Source organism: Hyalella azteca, unplaced genomic scaffold (assembly GCF_000764305.2).
Source record: "Hyalella azteca isolate HAZT.00-mixed unplaced genomic scaffold, Hazt_2.0.2 contig17414, whole genome shotgun sequence".
In the NCBI taxonomy this organism is placed as follows: Eukaryota; Metazoa; Arthropoda; class Malacostraca; order Amphipoda; family Hyalellidae; genus Hyalella; species Hyalella azteca.
In genome coordinates, this window is record NW_025947197.1 from 52,750 (window position 1) to 80,488 (window position 27,739).

At 39.7% G+C, this 27,739-nt stretch overlaps 1 protein-coding gene across 1 annotated transcript; it reads left to right on the forward strand.

Annotated features, from left to right (window-relative positions):
• The first annotated feature begins 12,070 nt into the window (after nt 1-12,070).
• On the forward strand, nt 12,071-24,981 carry LOC125179427. The gene is given in 8 exon segments (XM_047885263.1): nt 12,071-12,167; nt 20,425-20,680; nt 21,646-21,668; nt 22,308-23,114; nt 23,717-23,989; nt 24,263-24,472; nt 24,647-24,792; nt 24,958-24,981. Coding segments are annotated over 8 exon segments (1,836 nt in total).
• The last annotated feature ends 2,758 nt before the right edge of the window (nt 24,982-27,739 follow it).

Consider the following 27,739-nt stretch of genomic DNA (forward strand, 5'->3'; position numbering starts at 1 on the left):
TTATTTCGCAAGTAGCCCAACAATTATGGGCCAATTAGAAATGAATTCAAACCAAAAATGCCTCATAACTACGAAAAATCAAAATATGCAAGTCGTCGTAGGAAATTTCTGCAAACCAGGTCGAGTGTCAACGAGGAAAAGAAAGCCAGCGTTGCGGTCTGGTACTGACGAGCTACCACCCTCAGCAGCGGTGGACGCGTACAGCGTAATATTCAGGTCATATTTCCACCCACTGCTGTTCTAATAAGCACGTGCTTAAATTTTTGAAGGGTGAGAGAATAATATGACGTAATTGCATCATTAATATACTACTTGAAGTAACTATGAAAGTCCTGTCCCTCGGGCGTGCGCTCATATCGAGCCTCCACCTCAAACCCCGCCGAATACATGGCCACGCTTTTGGCCGTAGAATTAATGGCGGGAAATAATAAAGTGCGACTATTTGTTGGTATATAATAATGCCACGTGATACCTACTGTGGTAGTTGAGGGAGATACACGTGAAATACAGACCAACACTTAAGGGGCTACTACAATTTGTTAGTGAGTGTTTACTGTCGAACACAAGATAATTTCATCAGTACAGAAAAATGAATCGGTCACACTGTCCAAATAGCTTATCACACACTTATCAGCGCGTATAGCCCGATTATTATTACATTATCAAACGATACACCTTTAGGCCAAGCCTAATTGGGTAAGGATGGCCCATACAAAGGGCAAAAAGTGTCTCGTTATGTGGACAAAGACTCACTAAATCTCACCAGCTACTGTTTAGTATTGAAAATATAGTTCAAAACATTTTTATTATAATAGTTTAAACATATTTACAATAATATTCAAGGAAGAATCATTACTACAGTAGACCATTATCCTACGTTAAAACACCGCCACTGTTTCAACGATTTCGTATGTCCACTGAACGTTCAATGGACGACTTTATCTCTCTCATGGAGAGGCAAAAATGTAATAGGGGCCGCAGGCCTCGCCTCGGTGGTCCGCAAGCACTGCTCAATTTGTTCGCTGCCGTAGTATAACTACTGAACAAGAGAAAATATCTTGACACTAACTACGCTATTTCTCGAAGTGCTGTCGCAGTAGAAGAAAAAATGCTGAGACAAATGTTTATATCTTTCAGAGTTAAATCTCGATTGTTGATTACTGAAAATCATTGAAGTAAGTTACACAGGCAGCTTGAATAGTGAAGCTACAATTATTAGATTTCTAAATCTACTTTCTAAAAAGGCTCTATTGAAAAGTTTTTACAGCTTGAAATGGTCTTTAAAAAATGTCCACTTCATCAAGTAACCACACGAATACGTGGAAGAATAGAGGATCTTTTAAAATAGTGAATCGCATAACATTGATTTTTGCCCATCAGTTGATGTGCTTCCACCCAACACGGAAAACTGCCGTCTTAATGACCTATTTCACATATATGTAATAATGCATAATGTAAATTCCCATATCTTATGAATAAATTTCACGGTTTTTATACACTTTTGAGCGACGGTTTACTCATGATCAGAACCTCTTGACATTCAAATTGTTCACATTGCAGCAAAGTTTCTGTGCCATTGCAATGAAACTCCATAAAAGAAGGTAATTCGTTGTTTTTTGTGACTATAAAATATTATAGCTTTTCATTTGTTCGCTGCACTGGAATGAAACATGGTAATCTGGCGGTAGACACGGATCTAGGTAAAATTTCTCAGCCAAAGTTGCGACTTAAAAGATAATACTTGAATTTAAGTCACACGCAAGAAAACGGATTTTTTCAAGAATAGAGCAACGCACAACACAGCTGCCCCAACATCTACTCAAGTGCAAAGAGACAATATATCTTTCTCATCCAGGGTCTATACTTTCGAAAAAGTTATAGTGTCGCCAGCAGAACCTGCCAATCGGATGAGGATTGCTGTAAAGCAGGTATTTCATTTCAGAAAAGAAATCTTGTAGAATTCCAACGTAAAAATCTGAATAATGGTTGTTGTGGGAAATTTTTTTTTCTTGTACGACTCAATATTTGAAACAAACTGCGATTACTAAATCGAGGGCATTGGCGAAGGTTCAATCAACTATATGTAAATACATTCTCTACTGCATTGAGCTTCAATCTTAGCAGTTGTTTCTCCAATGCACAGAATGCCGAGCAGATGGCAGTGTGAGTACATATATAAGCAGTTTGCTCAGATTATACGAAATCGATGGAGTTTATTAGATATTCGATGGAACAGATATTCTTTATAAAGGTAATTTTCGGTGGTGATTATAGCATATTACATCCCCAATGTGATACTGGATAGAAACATGATAATTTGGTCAGAGAATGGAAATTTGTAGAATTTTGCAGTAGATATTACAATATTTTGTATAATAAGTGAAAACACTGTCAAAAGACTAAAAGAGACTGGTACAAGTTGATGCTTGGAAGGTGTGGAATGAGGACATTTAAAAGAATTCGTTGACAATCTGGAAGTTGCAGTAAATGTGGCGCTAAACAGCAATAATATATTCGAAAATTATCGGAGTTCATTGAAAAATGAAGATATTAAAATAACAGGTTTGATCTCTGTCAGTTACCCCTACCACTCGTCTGACTCATGCTCTCTTTCACCTGTAATCTAGCAATCTCCCGCATTTAAGATAAGAGGACTGTGTGTGTACGTACATGTGTGTGTATAGAAATACAACGGTGTGTTCGTGCATGAGCAGCGGTGTCGCACATAGTACACTCTGTCGTGGCGCACACGCCGCCGCAGTCTACACAACAATAATTAGGAGATACTGTTGAATTCAAGTCTGTTATTGTGAACAAGGATTGCACCCCTTTAGAGAGGGCGGATTTCCGCGAGAAATGGCAGGAGCGAAACAGACGCAGAAGCACAGAAAATCATGTCAACAACATTCAAGATCTCACGAGGACTCCGACTGCTCGCCGACAGTCAAGGGAGATGAAAGACAATTAAATGGTGGAAATCATGTACTGTATATAAATCCAGTTCTGTAAATAAGGTAAAAAGTTTACTCATACATCAAGATGGAAGTGCACAAAAAGTATTGAAATGTTTCTACACGAACTCTCCATTTTGAGCAAAAGAAATGAACTGTTAACTGTGATCGGAAACGAGTGTATAGACATTATTTGTATTACAGAGACACTCCCCAAAAAACACGGTGGGGGGGGATTTTACCAGTCGAATTTCAGTTGCCAGGTTTTGATTGCTTTCATAATTTAAACGAAGAGCAGTGTAGTAGAGGTGTGGCTCTGTGGGTTAGAACCTTTTATGGGGCCCAACAAGTTATCAGCAGAGCACCAATCAGCTAGAGAATCAGTGTGGTGTGAGCTTTCTCTAAAAAGCAGGGATAGCCTCCTAATAGGTGTCCTGTATAGATCAACCAACAGTTCCTCTGATAACGATAAAATACTGAACAGTCTTCTACCAAGCATGACTTTCAGCAGGTCGCATACGTTAATCGTTGGTGACTTTAATCATCCAGAAATAGACTGGGTACATGAATCCTTTCCAAGGGATGAGAATCACCCTTCATCCTTGTTCATGAAGTCTGTGAGAGACTAATTTTTATACCAGCACATCACGTACAAAGCACACCCGTTTTAGAGGTAATCAGACTCCAAATACTCTAGACCTAGTGTTTACTAGTGAAGAATCAATGGTAGAAGAGCTTCGCCACGAGGCTCCGTTGGGCAAAAGTCACAACCAGTCATTGTTTTTCAGTATTAAGTGCTATACAGAAAAGACGCCTCGGAAGCGTGAACGTTTCAACTTTACGAAAGGCGACTATGCTAGCTAAACTTCGTGAATCAGTGAGTGCAGCGAACATTTCGGACTATATTATGAACATGAATGTGGTGGAGTCATGGTCATTCATCAAGAACATAGTTATGTCTGCAGTTGATACGTGTGTGCCTAAGATAAAGCTCAATGGAGTCAGAAAAACACAGTGGATGAACAATACGGTTAAAGCAAAGCTAAAGGCAAATAAGGAAGCCTACAAGCGTTATGTACGAACTCGTAGCGATGCTGAGTATCCTGTGTGCAAAAGCTCGAAATCAAGCTAAAAAAGCTTGTCGCACCGCAGTCAAAAATTTCGAAAAAGACGTTGCCAAAAACTCGAAAAAAAACGAAAGCCTTCTTCTTGTATGCTAGTTCGAAGTGTAAGTCAAGGGACTGTATTGCTGATTTGAATGTAAATCAACGGAAGATATCTTCTGAGGAGGGCAAGGCCAATGTTATAAATCAGTTCTTTAGCAGCGTCTTCACAGATGAGGACTTGGAACAGTATTCCAGCTATTGAGGAGCGACCAGTGGATTCGAAGTTAACTAGTTTTGAGATACATGAAGAGGAGGTTCTCAAGCGCCTTGTCTCCCTGAATCCCAACAAGTCATCTGGATCAAACGGTTTCCACAATAGATTACTCAACGAATTAGCAACCGTCCTGGCCGGCCCTTTAACAGTATTCTTTCAAAAAACCTTAATCGAAGGGACTTTGCCGGCCGACTGGAAAGAAGCCCAAGTGACACCCCTGTTCAAAAAAGGTGACAGAAGGAACCTCGGTAACTACCGTCTTGTAAGTCTCACAAGTGTTGTGTGCAAGGTGATGGAATCGGTTATGAGGGATAGGATTATCTATCACATTACTGTTAACCATCTTCTATCACACTGTCAGCATGGTTTTATTGCTGGCAGATCATGCACCACTAATCTCCTGTCTACCTTGAATTGGACTCGCCTGCTAGACGAAAGGGTGCCAGTGGATGCACTGTACTTCGATTTTGCCAAGGCATTTGATAGTGTTCAGCATGAGTGACTGTTACCTAAAGTGAATTCTTTGGGGATAGAGGGAAATGTACTCCAATGGATCAGGAATTTCTTAGTAGGCAGAAGACAACGTGGCAGCATTAATGGAACCGTATCAGACTGGGTAACTGTGCGCAGTGGCGTACCGCAAGGAAGCGTTCTTGGGCCTGTCTTGTTTGTCGCTTTTATAAACGATCTACCAGAAGTAGTGTCAAGCCTGTGCTCCATGTATGCCGATGACACAAAAGTTTATTATACAGTTAAGGATGCGTCTAATAAAATGCAACTGCAAAATGATCTTGATAGTTTAGTTGACTGGGCTGATGCGTGGCAGCTGCGTTTCAATGCAGACAAGTGAAAAGTACTTCACCTCGGCAAGAACAATGAACAGCAAGATTACAGTATGAGAAGACACGGTTGCAATGAGAGGGTTATGATTGAGAAGTCTTGCGCGGAAAAAGATCTTGGAGATTGTGTCGACAAGGAGCAAAAAGTGTCTAGGCATTTTGAAACGCAAGTTAATAAATCCAATAAACTGCTTGGGCTGGTCAGACGCTCCTACGAGTACCTAGATATAGAAATGATGAAGCTGTTGTTCACCTCTGTCGTGCGCCCGAACCTAGAGTTTGGAAACGTTGTGTGGTCACCGAGACTTGAAAAGGACAAAATTTTAGTTGAGAGTGTTCAAAGACGTGCAACAAGGATATTTCCAGGAATAAAGGGCAAGTCTTATGAAGAAAGATTGAAGATTATGAAGCTTCCAAGCCTCAGTTATCGTCATCTGCGTGGTGACCTCATTGAAGTATACAAGCATACTCATGGTTTGTACAGGGCCCCGAAGGATCACTAGAATTTGAAACAAAAACCAACACCAGGGGCCACAGCTATAAACTAAATAATATAAAGGAAAACAATAAAGGAACATAATAAATAACAATCAAACTGCCCCACCTGTAAGCTGGTGGGGCACGAGTCTGCTGCCTCCTCCATGAGTGCTGCCCCAATCGTGCCGGCGAGGGGCGGCGAGCCCAAGTCCCCCCCTCCGCACACACTTGAGGGGCACTCTTTAAGAACGATGCTGGGGAAGGAACGACAACATTGAAGTAACCTAAACAAGAGCCGCGATCAACAGTGTAGCGCGCTGAAGAATATTTCAGAGTAAAATTTAAATCAACAGCGAATATATGCCCGGTAAACACAATGATTTAACAGAAAATATCGGTAAGAATGTTTTAAATTTCATGAGGAATGAAAACAGAAATGTTCATAAGATCGTCAAGTTTCACGACATATTCAAGCGCATTGCTTAGTGAAGATTAATTTCCCGACGGAGATCAAGGCGTTTGCTTATGAATATTAGTATTTTACTATGGAAATTGAGGCATATGCTCACAGATGTTGAATCATGACGGAAATATAGGCGTTTGATTATAATAATGCTAAGACCACGGCGGAAATACAGGCGTTTTCTTAAAAATTTTATTGTAGAATGACACTTATCAAGACGCATTAATCATTAAATTTACTCTTCAATGTCGTTATTTTGCAGAAACTGTCCGATAAAGGTGACCTCATTTAACATAAAAAATGCTTCATAATGAATCTCACAATTCATGAAGAATTCATTTCGATTTTTTAATAAATTCTTATGCAATTCATGAATTAAAAATATATTTATTAACTCAATTGATTCGAAGTAATTTACTATGAAATAAATCGCTGGTATTTGTTACGCAGGTGTAAGAAAGCAGGGAGGCTTGAGTGACGCACCTGCTTGCCGCTGCTCCCTGTTCCGTCTCTTGACGAAACAAATAATGATTGCCAAGTTGAGAGCCAAAAGTACGGATCCTGTGACAGCCATAATAAGGAGTAGGAGTCGAGGAGCTCTCCAGGCACCTCCTCCCCCCGCCATGGTCACGCCACCCGTCATCCCCGCGACGCCCCCACCAGGCAGGGTAACTGTGAGGGCAGCTGAGGGCTGCGATGTCCCCTCATCGCTGCTCGCCAGCACGCGTACGTTGTATGACCTGCCAGGCGCCAGGTCGTCCAGCGTAGCAGTGGGCAGCTCCGACCCTCCCACCCGCTGCGTCTGACCACGCGCACAACAAAGGTTCTAATGAGTTCGCGCTCTCAATGATTAAAAGTGCTTTAAAATACTTCATGTTGACTACAATTGATAGTTGATTCAACCAATACATAACTTGTAACAAATATTCAATAAATTAACAATTCGCACACTCAAAGGGAAAACTGTTTTCAATCTAAATCAATGAAGATGTGGCCACACCGAATGCAAACTTTTTCGACACAGGTAGCACATTTTTCTCCATTTATTAAAAAAATTTGGAACCTACTTTCTGAAAGGATAAAGTAAGATGACTGTATTGTCCGACAAAGCCATGAATGTTTTTGCCTTTTTGGGATCCATAGCGGAAAACTCTACGGAGTATACTACCAGCATTTAATTACCTGTCTCCTACCATTACATTGGTACCTAAATAAAACAGAAGGAGGCTAAGATTACGCTATCTTTACCATGACCTCATTGGTGCCGGCGAGCTGGTGACGCACAATATACGTGAGAAATGAACGCTTTGTTCCTGAACTGATCGTCCAATCCTGGTAAGGATCAGTCCAGCTCTGTCTGGTTTTTGACGAATGATCTTTACGCTCTTTCTGTATGAGCAGCTCTTGCTGTCCCTGTTTTGATCGTATGAATAGCGTTGGTTTTGTTCGTGGTGTTGGTCGTGATGCAGGTTACTGCCGTACTATGCTAATCCCGCTCGATTTTGTGCGAGTTTTCCCGAAGTCTTAATATCATTCTGAAAACGCGCATCCATCGTCGGTGAGGTCCATTTTAATGTCATGCTGCTCGTCGTTAAATTTACCACCTTGAGAGGACAAATTAAATGTTTAAAGAGATAGAATCAGAACTCCATTCAGAGTTATTCCAATAATGGAGAAACGTAATTTTAATTTCAGGAAACGAAGAGAATAAGCCAACAAAGTTCAATAAAAAAGGAGGGCGGTCTCTTCATCCACTCGAGACCACTCATAATAGACTTGAGGCCACTTAATATCAACTAATGACCACTCATCAGTCACCCGCGACCACTCATCATACCGTGATATTGATGGGAGTGGCAGGAGGCTTGGGTGATCGCAAGGTGTAGTCCGCGGCTGAGTGGCCGTGGCTATTGCGGGAGTGGCAGGTGTAGCCGCCGTTGTCCGCCACTTCCACAGCCCGGTTCTCCAGACGCGATGACCACTCAACCAGCCCCTCCTGCAGCTGCAAATCAGCGCACATAAACCACAGCTGGCTCGAAGCAACCTAGGCTCACAACAAAACTCAACCGATTTGTATTCTTACAGGAGCCAACAGTCAACTAAAATCCGCTAATATTATTGGAACCCTAGCGGCAAGCAGCTTGCAACGAGACAAGGCTGACACTAGACTACCTTATACCTGAAATTATCACAATACAGAATTGAATTGATGGAAATGCTGCTCTAGACGTAATAAGTGCCGAGATCCGATGACTAACAGAGGCTCTTGAACAGATCGAGACCATGTCACTAATCAACGGGTCGAGACCATGCCAATATCAACAGATCGAGACCATGCCACTATCAACAGATCGAGACCATGCCACTATCAACAGATCGAGACCATGCCACTATCAACAGATCGAGACCAATCTTGACTAATTATCAAGATTGGCTTTTTTTGCAACAAGGAAATAGTTTGACAAAGCCATGAAATGGCAGTTCTGAGCTATAATTGTGCTACTTTAATAACTGAACTCCTTTAAACGTAGGACCTATTCACACTTAACTGCCGATTGTGAGCAAAAATGCGTGAGATATGGCCAGGTTCAAACGATGTTGCAAAGGCCCTGAATGTCATCATTCATTTTCATTGAAAAAGTTATTTATAAAATTATGTAAGAACACCCAGAGTAAAAAATTCGTGACTGCTCAGCAAAGTAAAACATTTCACATACTCGTAATTCATGGCTGGGTGTTATCCTGTAGAGGAAATTGTTTACGTGATAAATTTTCATAAATATTTTGACACGAAATTATTTCGTAATTTCATTATTTTCAGAGGGCTGGTACTGAAATATTTTTTATAAAACGTCTGTTAAGCCCTAGGCTTAGGCGAATTTTCGATACTCATGTTTCAAAGAGTTTCATTGAAAAATCTTGAAATCATAGTTTCTGCAAGTATGACATAAGAAATATTAGCTATCTATAAGAAAAACAAGCAGAATTAAATAAAAGTAAACCATGTAAATATCAGATCATAATCAAGAATGAAAGACTAGTAAGTTGTAGCACTGAGGTACTGTAACTTACCGAAATATTTCGCCACAAAGACAGTTCTGAACTGCTACTGACTAACTGAATTCAAGAAAACTTCGGGCGGACGACTGGAGGTCTGAACTAAATGACTATGTGAAGCGTACATGTGAAATTGCGATTATGACGTCATTAATAACTTAACATTATTTTACCAATGTGTAAGAGGCCGTTATTTTAGATATTTTTGAAATCCATCCCCGCGAACAACATATGTGTGATTAACCGAATAATGAGTTTCAAATCCATTTTCACACCGGACATATATAATGTATATGACAAACATTTCTCAAGTATGAAATTTACGCATTTGAGTGTATGAAATTTACGCATTTGAGTTAAGAGTTTCAAAAATATGCGTTTAAAAATTTCTTTTTAAAGACAACACTTCTAAAGATGCCAGTGTCTCCGATGTTACACTTGTACACTGAATTTATTAATTTATTTTTAAATATTTGAAAAAATTACTTTAAATTTTTTTAATATATAAATTTTTTAGCTTTTAGAATTATTAACTCTGTCAATTGATTCATGCATTGTCTCCGACTTTATGCAAGTGTGCAAAATTTCAGATCGATTAGACAGGTTGAAGTGTGTTAAATATCGATTATAAGATTTGTAGCTGACAAACAACAAAAAGGGAAGTTAAAGAGAAGCGTTGTAAAAAACTGCGGTGCAACTTATCCACGCGACAACATTTCTTCTCGCTTCGAGTCACCGACATGTGGAACAGCCTCCCTGAAGATATTGTTGACGCTCCGAGTATGAACGACTTCAAGAACAGACTAGACAAGGCCATGCAGGAGCATATGTTTAGTCTTGAAATGCCTCGTACCCTACGGAACGACTGATATCTTGAAGCGATTATAAATCTACCGTCCGTTGGAAAGATTTGATCAAAAGGCCAGTTTAGTCAAGAAAAGTACAAGAATCGGCGACAGGCCTATCCAGGCCTATTCTTCAATGCTGAAGAAACTATACTACACGTGGCTGCCACTTCATAAAAGCCTTATGCGATCGTAGAGCTCGGGAGCACACTGCCTTTTGGAGGATAATAAACAAGACACAGTAATTTTAGACGTTGAATTCATGAACTTAATTACACAGTGCATATAACTTCCACAATCGGCTTCCACTGACTGACTCCTATCGAAATATTCTCCCTAACGACAGACATGATTTCTCCAAACAACCATTTGTTTAGTTCCTAAGTCCGACTAAAAATTGATACAAATACGTTAAGAAAATTAAAGATGAGCTCAGAAAATTTTAGAATGACATAGATAAATACGGATTCAAATAAACAAACAATTATAATACGGTATGCCGATCATAACAACCCACAACGTTCACTCGGAATATAATTGTTGATATGTTGATGTCCATTTTGAATGTGATATGATCGCAGCTGATCGATGAAAAAGGCCTGACATTACATGCTTCTCGGGTCACCGCGCTGCTAATCGGAAAACTCATATTGGGCAGGCTGTAACCCATCTCAAAACATGAAAAGAAAATGTATACTGTTAATTAATTTGTGCTCTGTGGAATTGAAGTTTGAAGTGTGTGCAACCATCGCGAGTGGACCTGCTATAACACTGCCTGCTGGAGCCTACTATTTTTCCAATAACCATCCTACAAGAATTTTAGTTAATTGCTCATGTCAATATAGTATGTCTAGTTGAGGATTGAGAGTGAGAAGCTTATCTAACGAAGAAAATGAAGAAAATAACGGCAACATTTTAAAACCTAAAGGTTGAGAAACCAAGACTTAGGATAATTGGCCCAAGTATAAAACCACATTATAAAATCCCACTGTCTCTTTACTTCATCCTGTAGACTAGCCTATGCAATTTTTCGCCCTTGGTGAAACAAAGCTCTATGAATGAATATAATAATATATAGATGTTATTCGAATCAAAAAGGAAAACACAAACAAATCTATCCTCTATACATACGCAATGACTTGGTCATATATTTTCGCATAACTTTTTACCCCATTAATTTGAAGGTTTGGTCCTGAGCTGCTCGCTTTTAAGAGATATTGGATTGATTCAAGCATCAATTTCAGTTGCTCGAGAAGTGAGTGAAATTCATTTTTACTTGCTTCACTTAGAATGGGAGCGTAATCTCCATATTTTTCTACAGAACAAGTCCCGGTGTCCTGTCGAGAAAACACAACTCAAGCGAATGCATAAAAATATCTGCAACCTCAGGCGAGCAGTTGGACCTTAAGAATTAACCAGCACGGAATATTGACCTCCCTCGCATGACACTCGCAAAATATAACGTTAAGGCATATCGGCCAACCCGATGGCCCTAATACTATAATAAAATTCAAATAAAAGGTTCTGGGAGATGGAGTACCAAATAATATTTTTGAACTTCGATGAAAAAAAACAAACATAAAAATGAAAACAAAAATATTTATATTCTCTGATTGGGTGATAATGCTCAGAAGTTAAGTAAAAAAAAAGCTTCGGATGAAAGGCTACCTGTTTCTTGGTTGGGCCTTCGTTGAAATTCAGAAATATTTAATGAAATTCTGGATATACGTGAACAGGCTGCTAGCTGTTTGGCTGTTAATGAAAGGAGACCATATGAATTGTACGATCAAACACATGATCAAATTGTATCGTGCTGCTTCCATCAAAGATCTATTGGGATGTAAATTAACTGAAGTTTAAATTTCAAGGATGAATATAGTCTAATATGTACACTTAAACTAAGGCTTCAAAATCTAAGGAAGCGAGCGGAACCGTGATCGGCTAGTCCGACTTCTACAACACAAGTAGAGATTCAAGCGTGACCGGCAAAAGTCGGCTACGCCGCTGCATGAGGTCACTTCATATGTACATGGGTTGCATCGTTTTAGACAATTCCGAATGGGACGCATAACTTCTGCTACCAAGTATTGGCATATCTTGGGCAACTTGCCCGAGGACGTGCTCAACAATCTCCGCGAAGCAGCAGCCATTGGGGGTGACTTCGAAATGCTGAAAAGGTGCTTATTAAAATTTTCACCGAGTCCAAACCGGAGCTTTTGGACAAACTTTTAAAAAATTGATATCACATGTTTGCCTAATCGCAAGTAAATTTAAAAGCAAAGAATAGGCAAAAAAATCATATCTTCATAGAAAACGTTTCGGAATCCAGCTCCATCGATAGTTCACAGAATTAAAATTTATATAGAAAGTTACAAATTATTACAATTGAAAGCACAGAACGCACTTAAAAACATGAATTTACAAATCATAGAGCACAAAAAACCTATCCATTCACAGTTTCAAAGGGATAGGAGCTAACAGCTGAATTCAAACTGGGCCTAAGTTTAAAAATGTACAAGGATTCTTAAATACACAAATCTAAAGTACCAGAGGTGGAATATAGCACCCTAAAGTCACTGTCAGAAACAAGTACATTACACTGCTCGGCGTGAGTGCGCACAGCCGAATGAGGCGAGCGCGACAGCAACTGCCCGGTCCTACAACTCCTCCCGTATGCTCAGCGACCCTGGAATAAAGATTGCTTGACGTCATCCCGACGTACGCAGATGCACATCGTGCACAACAATATTCATAAACCAGGGACGATCGCATATGAACAGACGGCATGACTTCATATCTAAAGAAAGAACCAATTTTGAAATTGTTTACCAGCACAATATGAAGACTGACGTTTGGCAAGTATCTAACGGACAAGACTTTTAATACTCTTGAGACAGCTTCGGATGCAGGGCTGAAGTATGGAAAATAACAATAAATAACGTTCCTACAATCGCGCTCGGGAGCAACCTTACACTATCGCTTCGACATGAATTTTTTGATTTTGGTAAAAACCAAACTTGCCGGAGATCCATTAAGCGAGAAAATATTGCGAAAAATTTCAAATTCAGCGTGCATAGCATGGTATGTAGAACAAATGCCAAAACCTCTGTATAATAATGTTTGAAGCCCATACAACTTAAACCGAAATGAACCAAAATTAAGAAAGTAGTACTAAGGCCGGTGACTGTCGGTTTTCGGAACACAAAAGTAAAAAAAACTGCCATTAGATTTGCTAACATTGCAATCGAGGAAGGACAAACTATTGTTAGATTCAAGCTCCATGGTAAATTTTATAGAATTATGTTGCGAGTTTAAGTAATCAAAAAATGGTTTGACATGGGAGGGATGTTTAAAAATTGAAAAGGTGTCATTGGCGTATCTGTTATAGAATATTGGCTTAAAATCAAGAGGACAATTGGAGCTAATTGTACATCTGAGTTAACCCCGCAAAATCGGCGCCTGAGCCAATGCAGGAACGAGTGAGGCAAGTAGTTCGTGGGCAATTTTAAGCACCAGATCGTGTAGAGTGCGGCATCAGATTTCAGATGCATGCGGCGGTTAGCTCGCAGCAGCGCAGTTAAAAACACGGTAACGGCACTCTGTCGTGCAAGACGCGATCAGCAGCAGTTGACGCACGTATAAAGAAGGTAACAGGCTACACTCGGGCGTATCGCAATCATCAGATTTGGAGCTAGAGACGACTGAGGTATTCAATGCTCGTCAATTTTCTTCTCATGTAATTCAAGAACCTACTATTTTAGAAGCGATTTTCGCTGCACATGAAGCAGATATTTTTATTTATTTGACCGGTTTTTGTCGTGATGACCGCGACTCTGATTCGGTGTATGAAAATTGAAAATCACTTTCTTATTTATATCATTTCCAAAAACGAAAAATGTGCTCTCACAAAGTATTAGGCTGCTCCCATACTTACGTAATTTATCACAACTAATTTTATTTGTCGTATTATTTATATTTTAGACGCTATTGTATAGTTGCATTTCTGCTACTGCGGTAAATTCGTGATACTGTTAACTTACTCGATGAGTTTTAACTTCATTAGGTAAAATAATACTCATTCGATGAGTTTCTACTTCTAAGCTGGTTGGCGGGGTCGTCAGTGGGTGGCATATATTCAGAGGTGGGCAGTAGCGCGCTACATGTCCGCTACTAGCGGACAGCTACTAGCGGCCGCTACATTTTCAGTAGCGGTAGCGGTATCGGCTCTACATTTAAGGCAATGTAGCGGTAGCGGAAGCGCCCGCTACATATTTAAGTAGCGATACGAGAGCGTCTCGTTTGTAGCTTTCAAACGAGTGCAAACACTTTGTAATTAACGAGAGTAATGATCTATATATACAGATTTAATTCAAATAAATCTTTGTACATATTGTTAAAGCATATCTTTATATTTAAAATATTTAAAAACCTGCATGATACATACATAATATTAATTACAGAATAAAACTGTACGAAAGATTTCGGTGTAATGTTGTCAACCTCAGCCTGTTACTAGTGTCAACATGTTAGTTGTTACTTGTTAAGCTGTTACCAGTTACCACATACAGGTTTTTTTCATCTTTCAGTTCGCTTACAGTAATTGTTACACAGTTATTTTTATGTTTCACCTTCCCTACATGGATGTCTACTTCAATCTATCAATCTCAAAAATAATCCACATATATATAAAAAAAGTGATTTTTATATGTATATGTGGATAATTTCTTAGATTGATAGATTAAAGTTCACATCCATGTAGGGAAGGTAAAACATAAAAATAACTGTAACTTCTATTTACCGTATCTAACCCTGGGTAAACCCATACTAATTCGGTTAGGTTAATTGCAATAAAGTTGCATTGATATGTTTTAAAAATGTTTTATTATCATTAAATGTTAATGAGTAAATCCCAATAGCAGAACAATAAATATTTAGAGATTTCCAATAATTTTGGCCATTGTAGCGGCTAATGTAGCGCGCTACATTTTACTGTAGCGGTAGCGGTAGCGCCCGTTACAATCTAGTGGGTGTAGCGGTAGCGGTAGCGCTCGCTACATTTAGAGCATGTAGCGGTAGCGGTAGCGCCGCTACATTTAGAGCATGTAGCGGTAGCGGTAGCGCCGCTACATTTCCAAGTAGCGCTGCCCAGCTCTGCATATATTTAAATATCAAGAGAGAGGCGGCAAGCTACGGTTTGCTGCCATATGCATGTTGTAGCCAGGTAAGTTTGCTAACGGCCCGTTAGCAAGTATACCTTACAATGATTCTTTGCTCACATTAATATTATTTGTTCAAAGTTTTCACTAAATTTATAGAATTCTATGCTAGGTGGTGGTTATTTTAAATACTGTAAATTGTGTTCACCAAATACCATCGCCTACATCCTTATTCGTAGGTTCACCAGTTGTAACAGCGAATGCAATATACAAAGTATGAGTATATGGGCCCTCTAAAGAAAAGGTTTGCCTAATGCGCGCGCAAACTTGCATACGCCATTGCATTGTTTGTTGCAGTGAATGCGGTCATTTAGCTCAATTTCATCAATTTATGAACTGCTGGCGTTCACGTTTGCTTACGTGTGATGTATCAAGACGGTTGGTGTGTAAATTTGATGCTGAACTATGCTTCTGTGAGAAAATGCTACCAAGTATTACGTGTGACTCATGTTAAGGAGAGTGTCTAGGGTAAAATTTATCTCGGCTATTTACAGACGGATCACTCTGAAACTTGGCACACATATGTAAAGCAGAAATCTAAGACTTTTTGTTCATGTAAATTTTTCGAAAAAAATGAAAGAAAACGTGAAAATCTTAGAAAACAGCCAAAAAAGGGGGTACCGTAAAAATTTATCTCCTCCTAGGATTTTCAAGGTAGAACATCGAGACGCATATCATTCGATGCGTAAAGACCATATCTAAAAAACGCTGTACGCGTTTTTGGAAATTCTCATTTTTGTGGGTGTGGGGGTATTTTTTGAAAATTTTTCGATTTTACCCCCCCCCACACCCCCTTTTGCGGAATAAAATCCAAACTATAACGAAATCAGAAAAACGCCTACAGCGATTTGTATAGATTTTTCTTGCGCATCGAATGGTATATGTCTCATTGTTGTAGCTTAAAAACTCTAGGAGGAGATAGGTTTGCCGTGAGAGAGGTTTTCATGTTTTCAAACTTCTCAGTAGAGGCGAAAAACCGTGGCGCGCAAAATAAAGGCATGTATAACGTAGCTTAGATACCGGAAGTAAGCGTTATCTCGCTTCAAAGTCAGTCAGCGGTGCATAGGACGAGCAAGCGCCCATGGCGCTTCCCAATACAAATAAAGGTGTTACCTTTCCGCATTATGGCTGAGTGATAACTGAGCTGCAGGTCCAGCTAGTGATAGCCATTTTATATGGCTTGGCCGTAATTATCTCCATAGACTTTTGTGAAGGGACCCCACCACCCTCCTCCCTTTCGGGATCTGTCCTGAACGCATAAATCAACGTACAGAGATGGTTCTAGTACCGTTCGATTCGGCAGAAAGTAAGCTTTAAGATGAGCTTAAAAACCGGAAAAGCCGAAAATTTCAATTTTTAGAGTAGACGCTCCCCTTAAGAGCACGTGCATTTATTACCTATTTCCGTGAAGGGTGTCATGTTTTTCAGAATGAGTGACGATCTAACACAACTTTCTTCAATTTATGAAGAAAGTTTCGTTTTTTCCCTTTAATTGCAGCTTGAATTAAAACACCAAAAAACTAACAAAATGTTTAATTAATTCGTTTTCTTCAATCATTCGTTTGTTTCTGAATAACAAGTGAACAGAATAATTCTCTCTTTACGTATGCAGGCTTATTTTAATTTTCCCTCCTGGTATGATGTCTACCCGGAATGTCGTTGTATTCGTGACATCTTGCCCGTCAGTTGTTTTTGCGCCCTTTCTAGAGCGTAGAAGCCTGAGCGCGCCAAGCGCTGAATGGTTGAGTTGTAGATCATGAAAAAACGCAGGTTCGTCCAGTTTTTCCTGACTTGAAAAAGAGTTGAGCTCGCAAACATTGATAAGAAACCACCATTGAACCTCGATTTTCTTCGTGTTAGATAGAATGGATATGAGTGTACGACAAAGTGCTGTGTGCAAATAAGAGAAATGATTAGGAGGAATTATACCAAGCGTAAATTAAAAGTAATAAATTAACAACTATTTTTAGCCTTAAGTCATCTCAGCTTAGGGAACGAGCGTCGTAATATTGAAGCTTCGCCCATGGCGCTTCCAGCAGTTGACAGGGTTCAAGAAGTGCAGGGCAAATCTTAGTCTAATAGTTTATATGGTTATTTTAATTATGAAGGAGCAGAACACTCTTTTCATTGTCCTAAAGAATGCAAAGTTCTTTTTAAATGTTGCGTTTCTAGAGTCTGTGAATGAAACTGGGATTCTCAATGATTAATCTCATTCTGAAATGAGCCTAACTACAGAAAGTCAAACGAAACAGCGTCTTATTAACGTGAACCCTCAAACTTAACCGCATGCCTACTTGACAAAGCTCAAGCGTGTGCTTCAGTTATATGAAGATTATGATAAAAAATGTAAAATGAGTAGGTAGTCAACGTATATAAGTATAATCGAATTAAGAGCTATGGTTGACGATTGATGAATACATAAAATTTTCCGTTTAGTTGCAATAAATTTCACGTACGCACCGTCTCAGAGTGCAGCAGTGTCACATTATAGAAGCGCCAGACTGAGATGTGACAGCGCTTGCCTTATGCGTCATTCAAGTTTGTGCCTGGACCTCGAGCTGCTTGTTCGTGAGCGAAATATTTAATAGACGATTTCACTGAATGCTAATTGCGCAGTTTTATTTGCTGCAAGCAGCCAAATCTAAATATTCAAGGTTACAAAATTAACGTACAGTACTGAAATACAAATTGAAGCTTTCTTATACAGCGAATATAATCATGTTCCGTTTATTACCTGTTAAGGGGGGCGTCTGGCCAAAATTTTTGAATTTTGGCTTTTCCGGTTTTTAGTCTCATATTAAAGCTGAGATTCTGCTTTATCCAACGGTACCTAAATCATCTCTGTACGTTGATTTATGCGTTCACGACAGATCGCGAAAGGGTGGGGGTGGTGGAGTTCTTTCACATTTAAGATCGGCGGAAATTACCGGTAGCACATTTAAATAGCTAGTCCAAATACGATGTGCTTCAGTTATCCGCCTGCAGTTGTACGGGAGGGTTTGCGTGTCGTCGTTCACACCATCCTTGACAGGAATTGAGCTCCAGTATCGCCTAGTCTTGCATTCGTGCCACCTTGAACGCTTATTTCGAGGCGCCGGGGACATTGTCGAGCTCTACTAAAAAATTAACTTATTGTCACTGCAAACCTGTCTCCTCCTAGAGTTTTGAAGCTACAGTGATGAGACATATACCATTCGATTCGCAATTAAAATATCTATCGATTTATCTCTATTTAAATTTCGTTATAGTTGTGAAAATATTTTGAAAAAAGGGTGGAGAAATAGGGGAAAATCGAAAAAATTTCGAAAATTTTGCAAAAAATGCTCCCTCATCCATCAAAATTCGAATTTCGAAAAACGCCAAGAGTATTCGATGAACATGGTCTTTACGCATCGAATGATATGCGTCTCGATGTTGTAGCTTGAAAATCCTAGGAGGAGATATATTTCTACAGTACACCTATTTTCGGCCGTTTTCTAAGAATTTCACGTTTCCTTTAATTTTTTCGAAAAATTGACATGAATAAAAGCTGTATATTTTTCGGTTTTATACATGTGTACTAAATTTCAAAGTGATTAATCTGTAAATAGCCGAGATAAAATTTTGGCCAGACGCTCCCCTTAAAATAACTACCTAACAGATTTCGCGTGATTACAACCTTATGATGAATGAGTTGTCTGGTATTCGTCCCAAGTAGAAGTGTTGCAGCATGAGATTGTTCCAAGTGTAAATTGGAAGCTGCATATTTTATCTAACGTATCTGCATTTGTTTTAATTGCGACCGTAAACTAATCAGCGCGGCTTGCAACGCCTGACTTAACTCGAGCTTCCAGTCAGCTGCAAAGTCACGCACACAAGCAGGGCCGTAGAAGCGCAATGTTCAAAGAGCAACGCATAACATACATACCACAATGCATATAGAAATTGCTGGGTGCCTTAGAACGCTACAAATTTCCACAGTACAGGGTTCGCGATGAATAATTTTTACACAAAAGCTCCCATTAATCATCAAATTCCAATTCAGTCATAAAAAATCATTCCTCGATTCCCAAGAAGTCCTATTGGCAAGATATAGTACTCTCGTTTCATAGGCTGGTTAGCGCTCTTCATTAGTTTTAATCAATTCATACAAGCCAATTTTTCTGTGATGGTCAACACTATGCAGCTCAATAATTAAGTGCACAATATTATATTATATGATTCTTCATTAAGGAGAATTTTTCCAACTGCAAAATTTAAACCACTGTTTGGAAGTACCATCAATCCTCGAGTGTAGGTACTTCGGTTACTTTTTACTTTTGCTGGCAAACATTCCGTGTTCTCAAATATTTCGCTTAGAACACACAGTTTTATTTGAAAGTGAATTCAAAGACAAACACACCTGTCATGATGTTGGGTATACCCGAGAATGCACTCTACAAATACAGGTGTCACTTTGTGGTGGAAAACATTGGTAAAGATGTCATGCTGCTCGTGATCTAATGGTTAGGCGAAATTGAGAACACGCACATCAAAGAGAAACTGAAACAAAGCCCTGGCTTTTCTGAAACAAAATATAAGCGCGAGTTCAACACAGAACAAAGATCTAAAATCGATAGTAATGCATCTCTGAGTGGCTACGACATAACGCTATGTTATAAGCTCGTGCAGAGAATTTGTGGTTTGAGGCCCATCACTGACTTAAAGTGGAGTGTGAACAGCAATCCAGTAAATCCTTTGTTAGAATTCAAGCTTCAGACCATTAAAAAGATCCGTAACGCTCTCGCACACGAGGAGAAAATTTTCACAGAGCAAGAGACACGCATGACAATCGAGAGCCTCCGCAAGACTTTAACTGATATCTTGCACGATGCAGGAGCTTGAGCCTCTATTGACAAAGCTAAAGTGGACGAAAAAGTATGCGAGATAGAAACACATATCATGAATGTTTACGGAAAAATTCGTGAACTACTCGATCCAAATGACAAAGAACTCTTCTACCGCCTGATAAATGAAAAAGATGCTTTCAAGTTCAGGTAAAAAATGAACTCTTGAAACAGAGCTACGACGGAATTGAAGATCTTTTTCAAAAGTTATACAAAATTGAGCCAGCACCATGGGCCTTGCATCAACGATACGAAGCCAGCCCGACGCAGGTTTTCGCGAGAGTTGAAGTGAAAGAAGACAAAGAACAAAGGTGCTGATCAAAACCTGAAGTTCCTTGCGACAATATACTGGAAATAAGAAATCACGCTTTTCAATTACCTGATGTGATTATTTTAAGTGGAGAAGGAGGTAAAGGAAAAACTTCTCTGATGAAGTACATTTTGGAAGAGTACTTGAAGGGACCAGGATGTGCGGTGCAGAAACTCGCTGAATATGAGATGATGTTGCACGTAGAAGCGAGAAATGATCAAATAAAATCATTTAAAGACCTTCTCAGGTGTATCATACCAGCCAATAACGCCAATATGTCACTTTCTTATGATCATCTGTTTTCTTATGATCATACTTCCCAGTTAAAATTTAGGGCAGGGAATAGAGCAGGCCGTCGCCGGCTGCAGAGCCGACGTAGAGACGCGACAGAGCAGCGATAGAGCAGAAATGTCCGCTTTAGAGACGATATCGCCAGCCGCGTATCAGCGCTAATTAGCTTCTGAGTACCTGCCCAGGTGTGCTCTGTCCTGCCGTCACGCAGCCCTTACTGAGCACCGCCTGCTCAAACCTGCCCAACGCCTGCTCTGGGGCGGCTCTGGCAGAGTACGCTGCAGTTACGCGCCACCGTTTGTCAACAACGATTTAAAAAAATTTGTTCCTTCTCTCTCTGAGATCACCTAGACTTCTCTCTTGCAATGACAGGTTGTATTGACATTGGTTACTGACATTCTCATCCTATTGACTTTAGCAACGTAATTTAGAATCTAGCAAATTCAATTATCGAGGATATATACACATCAAGTTACTCACCGCTATGAACTATCTGCAAACGTCGACTGAAGCTCCGGGATTCGAACGTAGGTTCTCCGCGTCGTAGTCCAACGCCTGTACCAGTTGACCGCGCGGACACCTTACCAGCCTAGGCTCTATGAACTACTTAACTATAATAAGGAACAAATGACTCGCCATCATCTAGCAAATCGATGAATAGCTATATTTGTGGTTGAACTTGATAGATATTATTCATAATGCACTAATTTTAAAAAATGAACAAAGTAGCCATTCGTATGATCCCGTCAGTTAGATGTAAGTGAGTATTAGAGCTAAATTTGTTTAGTAATTTATCTTATTGCATTGACTTCATGTCATTCGACAGTTTGATAGGAAAATTAACAACGTACGCAAATCATTAGTCTACTGAAATCGCAAGTTCTCCAAGAGTTTTAATGAAAAGAAAGCGCCAAATAAATTCACCATATCTTAAATGAAAACGTTTCGGAGACCAGAATCGAAATGCAGGGAAAGTTGATCAATTTTATGAACCGATGATGGTGCTGGTTTACACATTTTCATTGAAAATATGGTGAGTTTCCTCGGTATTTTCTTTGCCCTAACATTTACTGTTATTAACGCGTTTTCTGTATATCCATGTTAGAAAACTTTCTCATGATAAACTGATTGATATCTCGCTTTAGCAAACGTTTCTGTTAGAGTGTTAAAACTGGAAGAGCATATAAAATTCTTACGTAATTCGAAGTATTAAAATACTGACGTGAAATAAATATCACAAATGGCACCGGAAATTGGCCCAAAATATCGTGCTATGCGAATGAACTAGATCGAGGATGAAGTTCATTCTCCTATCACTGTTTCCAACCCCTACCCCTCATCCCTTTCTCTAAACCCCCCCATGCACGGCCTGCGTATCTGCTCTGTACAGCTCCCTGCCGGGCAATGCCAAGTACCAGCGCTAAAACAGCGCAGAGTTCCGTCTCTGCCGAGCTGCTAGAATTTTGTCTCTGTATCAGCCATGGCGCAGCGCAGTTTTAGGGATAGATGGCCGGTTATAGTTTCACGGCTCCATCCTGCTAAAGCGCGACCAGCCCGGCTAAACCCGGCGCCGGTCTCGGTTTCCGAGACTCAAAATTTTAACTGGGTTATAGGGGTTCACAAACTATTTCTGATTGATGGTTTTGACTAACATAATCCTACATCACGGAATTTGGTGAAGGAACTTCTAAATCTTCCCGGCAGCAACCGCTACATCATTACCACCAGACCTACGTCGGTCGAAGACGCCAACATGGTTCTTCCGGACTCAAAATCCGAATTAAACTTGCAGCTGCAAGGATTCCCGGGAGATCAGCACGAAAACTTTGTGCTCAAATTGCTCAGATCTCTTATGAATGACGAAGATAAAATCCTCCATTCGACTAAAGAGCTGATGAAATGTTTGCGACGCCTGAAGCAAACACTTGGAGAACAGCTCAATACACCGCTCAATCTCGCACTCATAGTGCTGCTCCACGTTGTTTCTCCAGAAACTGTGAGCAACCTCACCAGCTCTTCGGACCTTTACTCAGAGCTCAGGTCGATGATGACCGACAAATTGGCCTTTCGTTTAGTCAATTTCACTGATCTCACCGAGTCTGCTGCGAAAAAGAATTGCAAACGTTTTTTTAATTTCTTCGACCAAGTATCATTCAGATCATTCTGTCGAAAAGAGTATAAATTGAAGGACAACACAACGGAGAAGTTTGTGAATGTTTGCGGAGAACTTGATTTACCTGATGATCTTGTGCTGTCCTCATACCTTAACACGAAAAGATCTCTTCGTGGCATTGGCTCGATTAAAGTTTACACTTACCAGCATCTCATGATGCGGGAGTTCGCTGCTGGATGTCATTTAGCTAGGAAAGTCATTCAGTTTGTGAAGGACTTAGAATTTCCTGACGATGCAATCAAAGTGCGTAAAGATCGCATTCTGTAGTTCGACGACGAAATTGATGACTTCGAAAGTAGAGCTTCAATATCCTCTACTGATGGAGAAAGCAAGAAGCCAGCATTCTCTGGTCTGTCTTCGGAAAAGGCAACCAAAGCGGCAGACTCCGTCTTCAAGCCTCGACGCAGAGAACTCTCTGTGAGTAATAAACTCTCTGGAAAGTCATTCAGAAAGAATGCCAGAGGATTTCAAGCTAGGATGAAAATCAACGCGAAGATTTCATCAGCCGCGCTCAAAACATGTTGATGTTCATGACCGTAGCCATTAGAGCGACTGATGACAAACATCTCGTGTCAGTCGCACACGACATTGTTCAGCTTGTCGATGATGAAGAAACGACGAACGGCCAGCCGTACACAGACATTCTCATGAGACTTGTGGCAGAATCGGGAAATAATGACCACATTACAAAATTTGTCGCTGCCGAAGTAAATCAATTAACAAAAGAGAAGTACTGCATTGTTAAGGAGAATAGTCATGCTGTGTTTCAACACATTATACGATTCACTTGCCCTGAGATGATCGTTATTGACATATGCGCAAATTCGCTATTAGTTTATGAACTTCCAGATGTGCTGCAAACAATCTCGAAGCAAACAGTGGAGAAGCTGTCCCTGGTTTTCAGACACATGTATCACGATGGAAATCCCGGCGATTGCGCATCTTTTCTTGCCCCACTGAGAGACAGTACTTCGTGCGATCTCGCCGAATTCTGGGGATCTCTCAGTAACGACGGTCTTGATATGCTACCGGAATGCTTGGGCGTCTTGAACTTGAGATTACCTCCCGAACAAATCGGTTACCTCAACAAATCTCTCGAGCGACTGAATCTCTGTAGTTTAGGTAAGTAAAGATAAGTTGCACCATTTTAGTTGGAAGCACCAAACGTTATTCTACGAAGCCAAGAAACATTGGTTTTGGTTTTTTCCTAGATAACTCGTGGATGCTTATTTTTGTCATGCTCGTGAAAAAATTTTCAACATTATTATAGTCTTATTTAAAACTCATAAGCACATATAAAATTATTAAATGTCTCTTATCATTGCCTGGTAGAGCAAGAATGCTCCATGTTGATAACATAAGGTATTAGCTACAACGACAAGTTTCGTCTCTCAGATACGGTGGTGAATCTCAGCCACCGGCCTGATCCCTGCACAATCGAGGCCGTTCAGTTCGAAGGGTCGCGGCTTGTGCTCGTCGTTTCGGCCGTGCTGCACGACTGTGCCAGTGACATCGAGTGGGCTCTAGATGCCCTCGAAAACTTGTGTCCCCAGGATCGCTACAAACAAGTCACAATATTTGGTTTCTGGGAGACCAAACTTACTTGTAAGTAAACATCAACATCCAACCCAGGTTTATACGAGCTTTTCAGAAGCTTAAATTTACCTTTGTATTCGTAGTTTAGAAACAATGTGCCGAGAGAGAGAACGCTCCATTAGGTGATGACATATTAACCGAAAATATAACAAAATTATTTGCTCTTAAATACTTATATTGCAGATGCTGGGGCCGTACTGCTACTGGAGGGTCTTCACAGGCGCGGGTTCGTTGCTTTCGATTTCGTGGTCATCAGATCGACCGAACTAATCAAACAGACTCAGCAGGAAGAGCTCACCGAGATGGCGCTTGCGCTCGAACAGAAGAAGGTATTTCTGGGCGCAGATGACATATTTGACTTAAACTATTGTTCTTTATTTCGGGCAGAAATTTCTCATCATGCGAAAAAATTAGATTTTTTTGTGAAACAAAAAATATTTAAAATCAAGACTTTACCAAGTTTACGATATTACATGAATAACTTTTTTCTGCAGTTTTTGATCATCAAGGACCCGTGAGCGTATCCACTGGAGCTGTAACTGCATCGGGTACGCAATTTTGATGGAAGTGCGTCTGGTGCTGCCGGGCGATTTGCTATTGTCTGTTGACACTTGTATCGCTTGATTGATGCTAATTCAAGTGTTTAATTAATTAGGTTGTTGATTGGTGAATAAATTGACTGCTTGCATGGCAACGGTTGGTAGTCGTTTGCAGCAAAAAATGTTTCGATGACGAGAAATGGTCTAAAAATGTAGCAGATAAATTATATGTCAGCTTGCCCACTGTAGTGATTATCTTTTGTAAAAATTATTGGTCAGGCACGTTGGTGAGAGTGAAATACACCGGTAAATTTTTTAAGTATTGCAATCTTCAAACTTTTGACTACATATATTGATATAGTAGATTGATAGTAATAAAAGTGTAAAAAAGTTTTTGATGCTCGTACGAGCAATAAAAATTTTTTTTTCAAACTATCGCCAGTCATGAAAAGATCCGGTCAAATGACACGAGTTTAGATCTATGAACAAGGTACGAAAAGGAAAAGAATCGGCGACAGGCCACATCAGGCCTACACTTCAGCGCCGACATCACTATGTTATGTTATATATCTTATATATTTTAAATCTGTTGAGGAAGTTTAACAAAAATTTGCTTGCCCAACACCTTTGAGATTGATATACTCGAGAAAATAAATAGGTTTAACTGGTCGCTGTAAACAATTTTTGCTTTTTGCTGGCAAGGCAAAAATCACTTATGTGAGTTTTTGATTAGTTTTTAAAATCCAAAAGTAAAAAAAAAATTTCAATTTAAAAATCCTGTTATAATTATTATCATTATTTTTATCTTAGTTTCAAATAACATTATGATGCTCAGAAAATGTTGTTCAACTCTATTCAATTCTATGGAAATTTGAAAAAATCTTTTAAATGACGTCTTTGAGTTGGATGAATAAAAAATTGGAAATGATCGAATTGTATGCAAATGCAAAACACTCCTAGCATTGCCTCAAGATTTTATTGGATGTGAACTCGGAAAATTTAGGTTTAAGTTGACCCTAGAGCGTCTAATTTCGAATGATTTAAGGGGACCTGCTACCCTAAATCGAGGTAGCCTATAACTCCTACAGTTATTATCCGATCATCATGAAACTTCACATACATACGTAAAATGTAAAAATAATAACATTTTACTTCCATGAATTTTTCGAAAAAATTGATAGAAAACGTGATATTCATAGAAAACGGACAAATTACGGGTACTATAGAAAATCTCCCCCCACAAATATCGTCCGACAATATCGAGACACATATCATTAGATTCGTGAAGACCAACCTATCAACTAACCCATCACTTTTTTCATTTTCCCCATAGTTTTTTTTACCACCCGCTTCCCTTTAAAGAGACGTCATTAACGTAAATATTGACGTACAGCGATGGCAGTGGTACCATTGGAAAGAGCAGAATTCCAGCTTTCAGATGAGCACAAAAACCGAAAAACGCCAAAATTGAAGATGTTGGGTAGCAGGTCCCCTTAAACCTCCGGCATGATATAATCTAAAACCATCTCGAAAGACGCTTAGATCTAAATCATTATTAATGAATACCCTAGCGATAGGTTCATTGCATTAAATGCTTACAGCATCAAAAATTGCACTCGCGTTTACACCGTACTGCTAAAAGTCTCCTGCAAGTGCTTTTTATTTACTTACAATTAATGAAATGTACCACTGCACTCTAAATTTTCAAACATTCTATGGCGGAATAGCATCAAGAGATAGGGGAAAATGCGTGATAAATTATGGTAGATAGCAATCGTCAATATCTGAGCACGGATTCGAATAATCATATATCAGTAAGACATGCCGTACACGTTAACCGGTTTCCAATAGCAGAGACTGATTATTATTGTATAGTAGTGTCTGTGCTGAAGAATATGCTAAGTTTGGCCTGTCACCGATTCTAGTGATATTCGTGACCTGGTTGCACGAATTCTAAAAACTAAACTATTGGCCATATCCATGAAACTAACTAGCTCCAAAACGTTGAAGATAATATCGACTTGACGTTAAGGGGAGCGTCGTGGTCGACCTGTAGTTTTAATAAACAATCAGGTGCAATAAAATAACAGCGAATGAATTCATATCCAGATCAATGCATTTTTACATGATAGCTACTGGCGTTTGGCCGTAAACTCGAGCATTTTGAAAAAGACGGAAGATTATTGCATATTTCAGCAGATCACTTTCTATTCATCTTAAATCGACCATGAAGTAATATTGCCTCCGTATTTCAGAAGTTAATTAGAAAAAAATATTTAGTGAGGCAAAAAAAGATCGATATGGTAGCAACAATTGCAGAGGAAACATGGTACCCGTTACCGGGACACTACTTATTCAAACTCGTACCGTCAACTGGGGTGACTTCGGTCACCGGGGGTGACTTTGGCCACCACTACAACAAATACAAATGACAGCAAAAAAAAATAAACGTTGGCCAAAGTCACCCCCGGTGACCGAAGTCCCCCCCCCCGGTGGCCGAAGTCCCCCCAGTTGACTGTACTGCATCCTAGACATTTAAAGCAATGCACTCGGAAAAACTATCATAGTTTTTAGTTCGTACTTTAGAAGTCCTTAAAATAAACATTAGGTAGAAATATCGCAGACAAATGAGGAAGAATTTGTGGCCTAGCCCATGTCGAGAGTCTGTCCTTATTTAGTCAGCCGGACATAACCTGGACCAACGTCACTTTATTGAAAACATTCTAAGTGACTGATT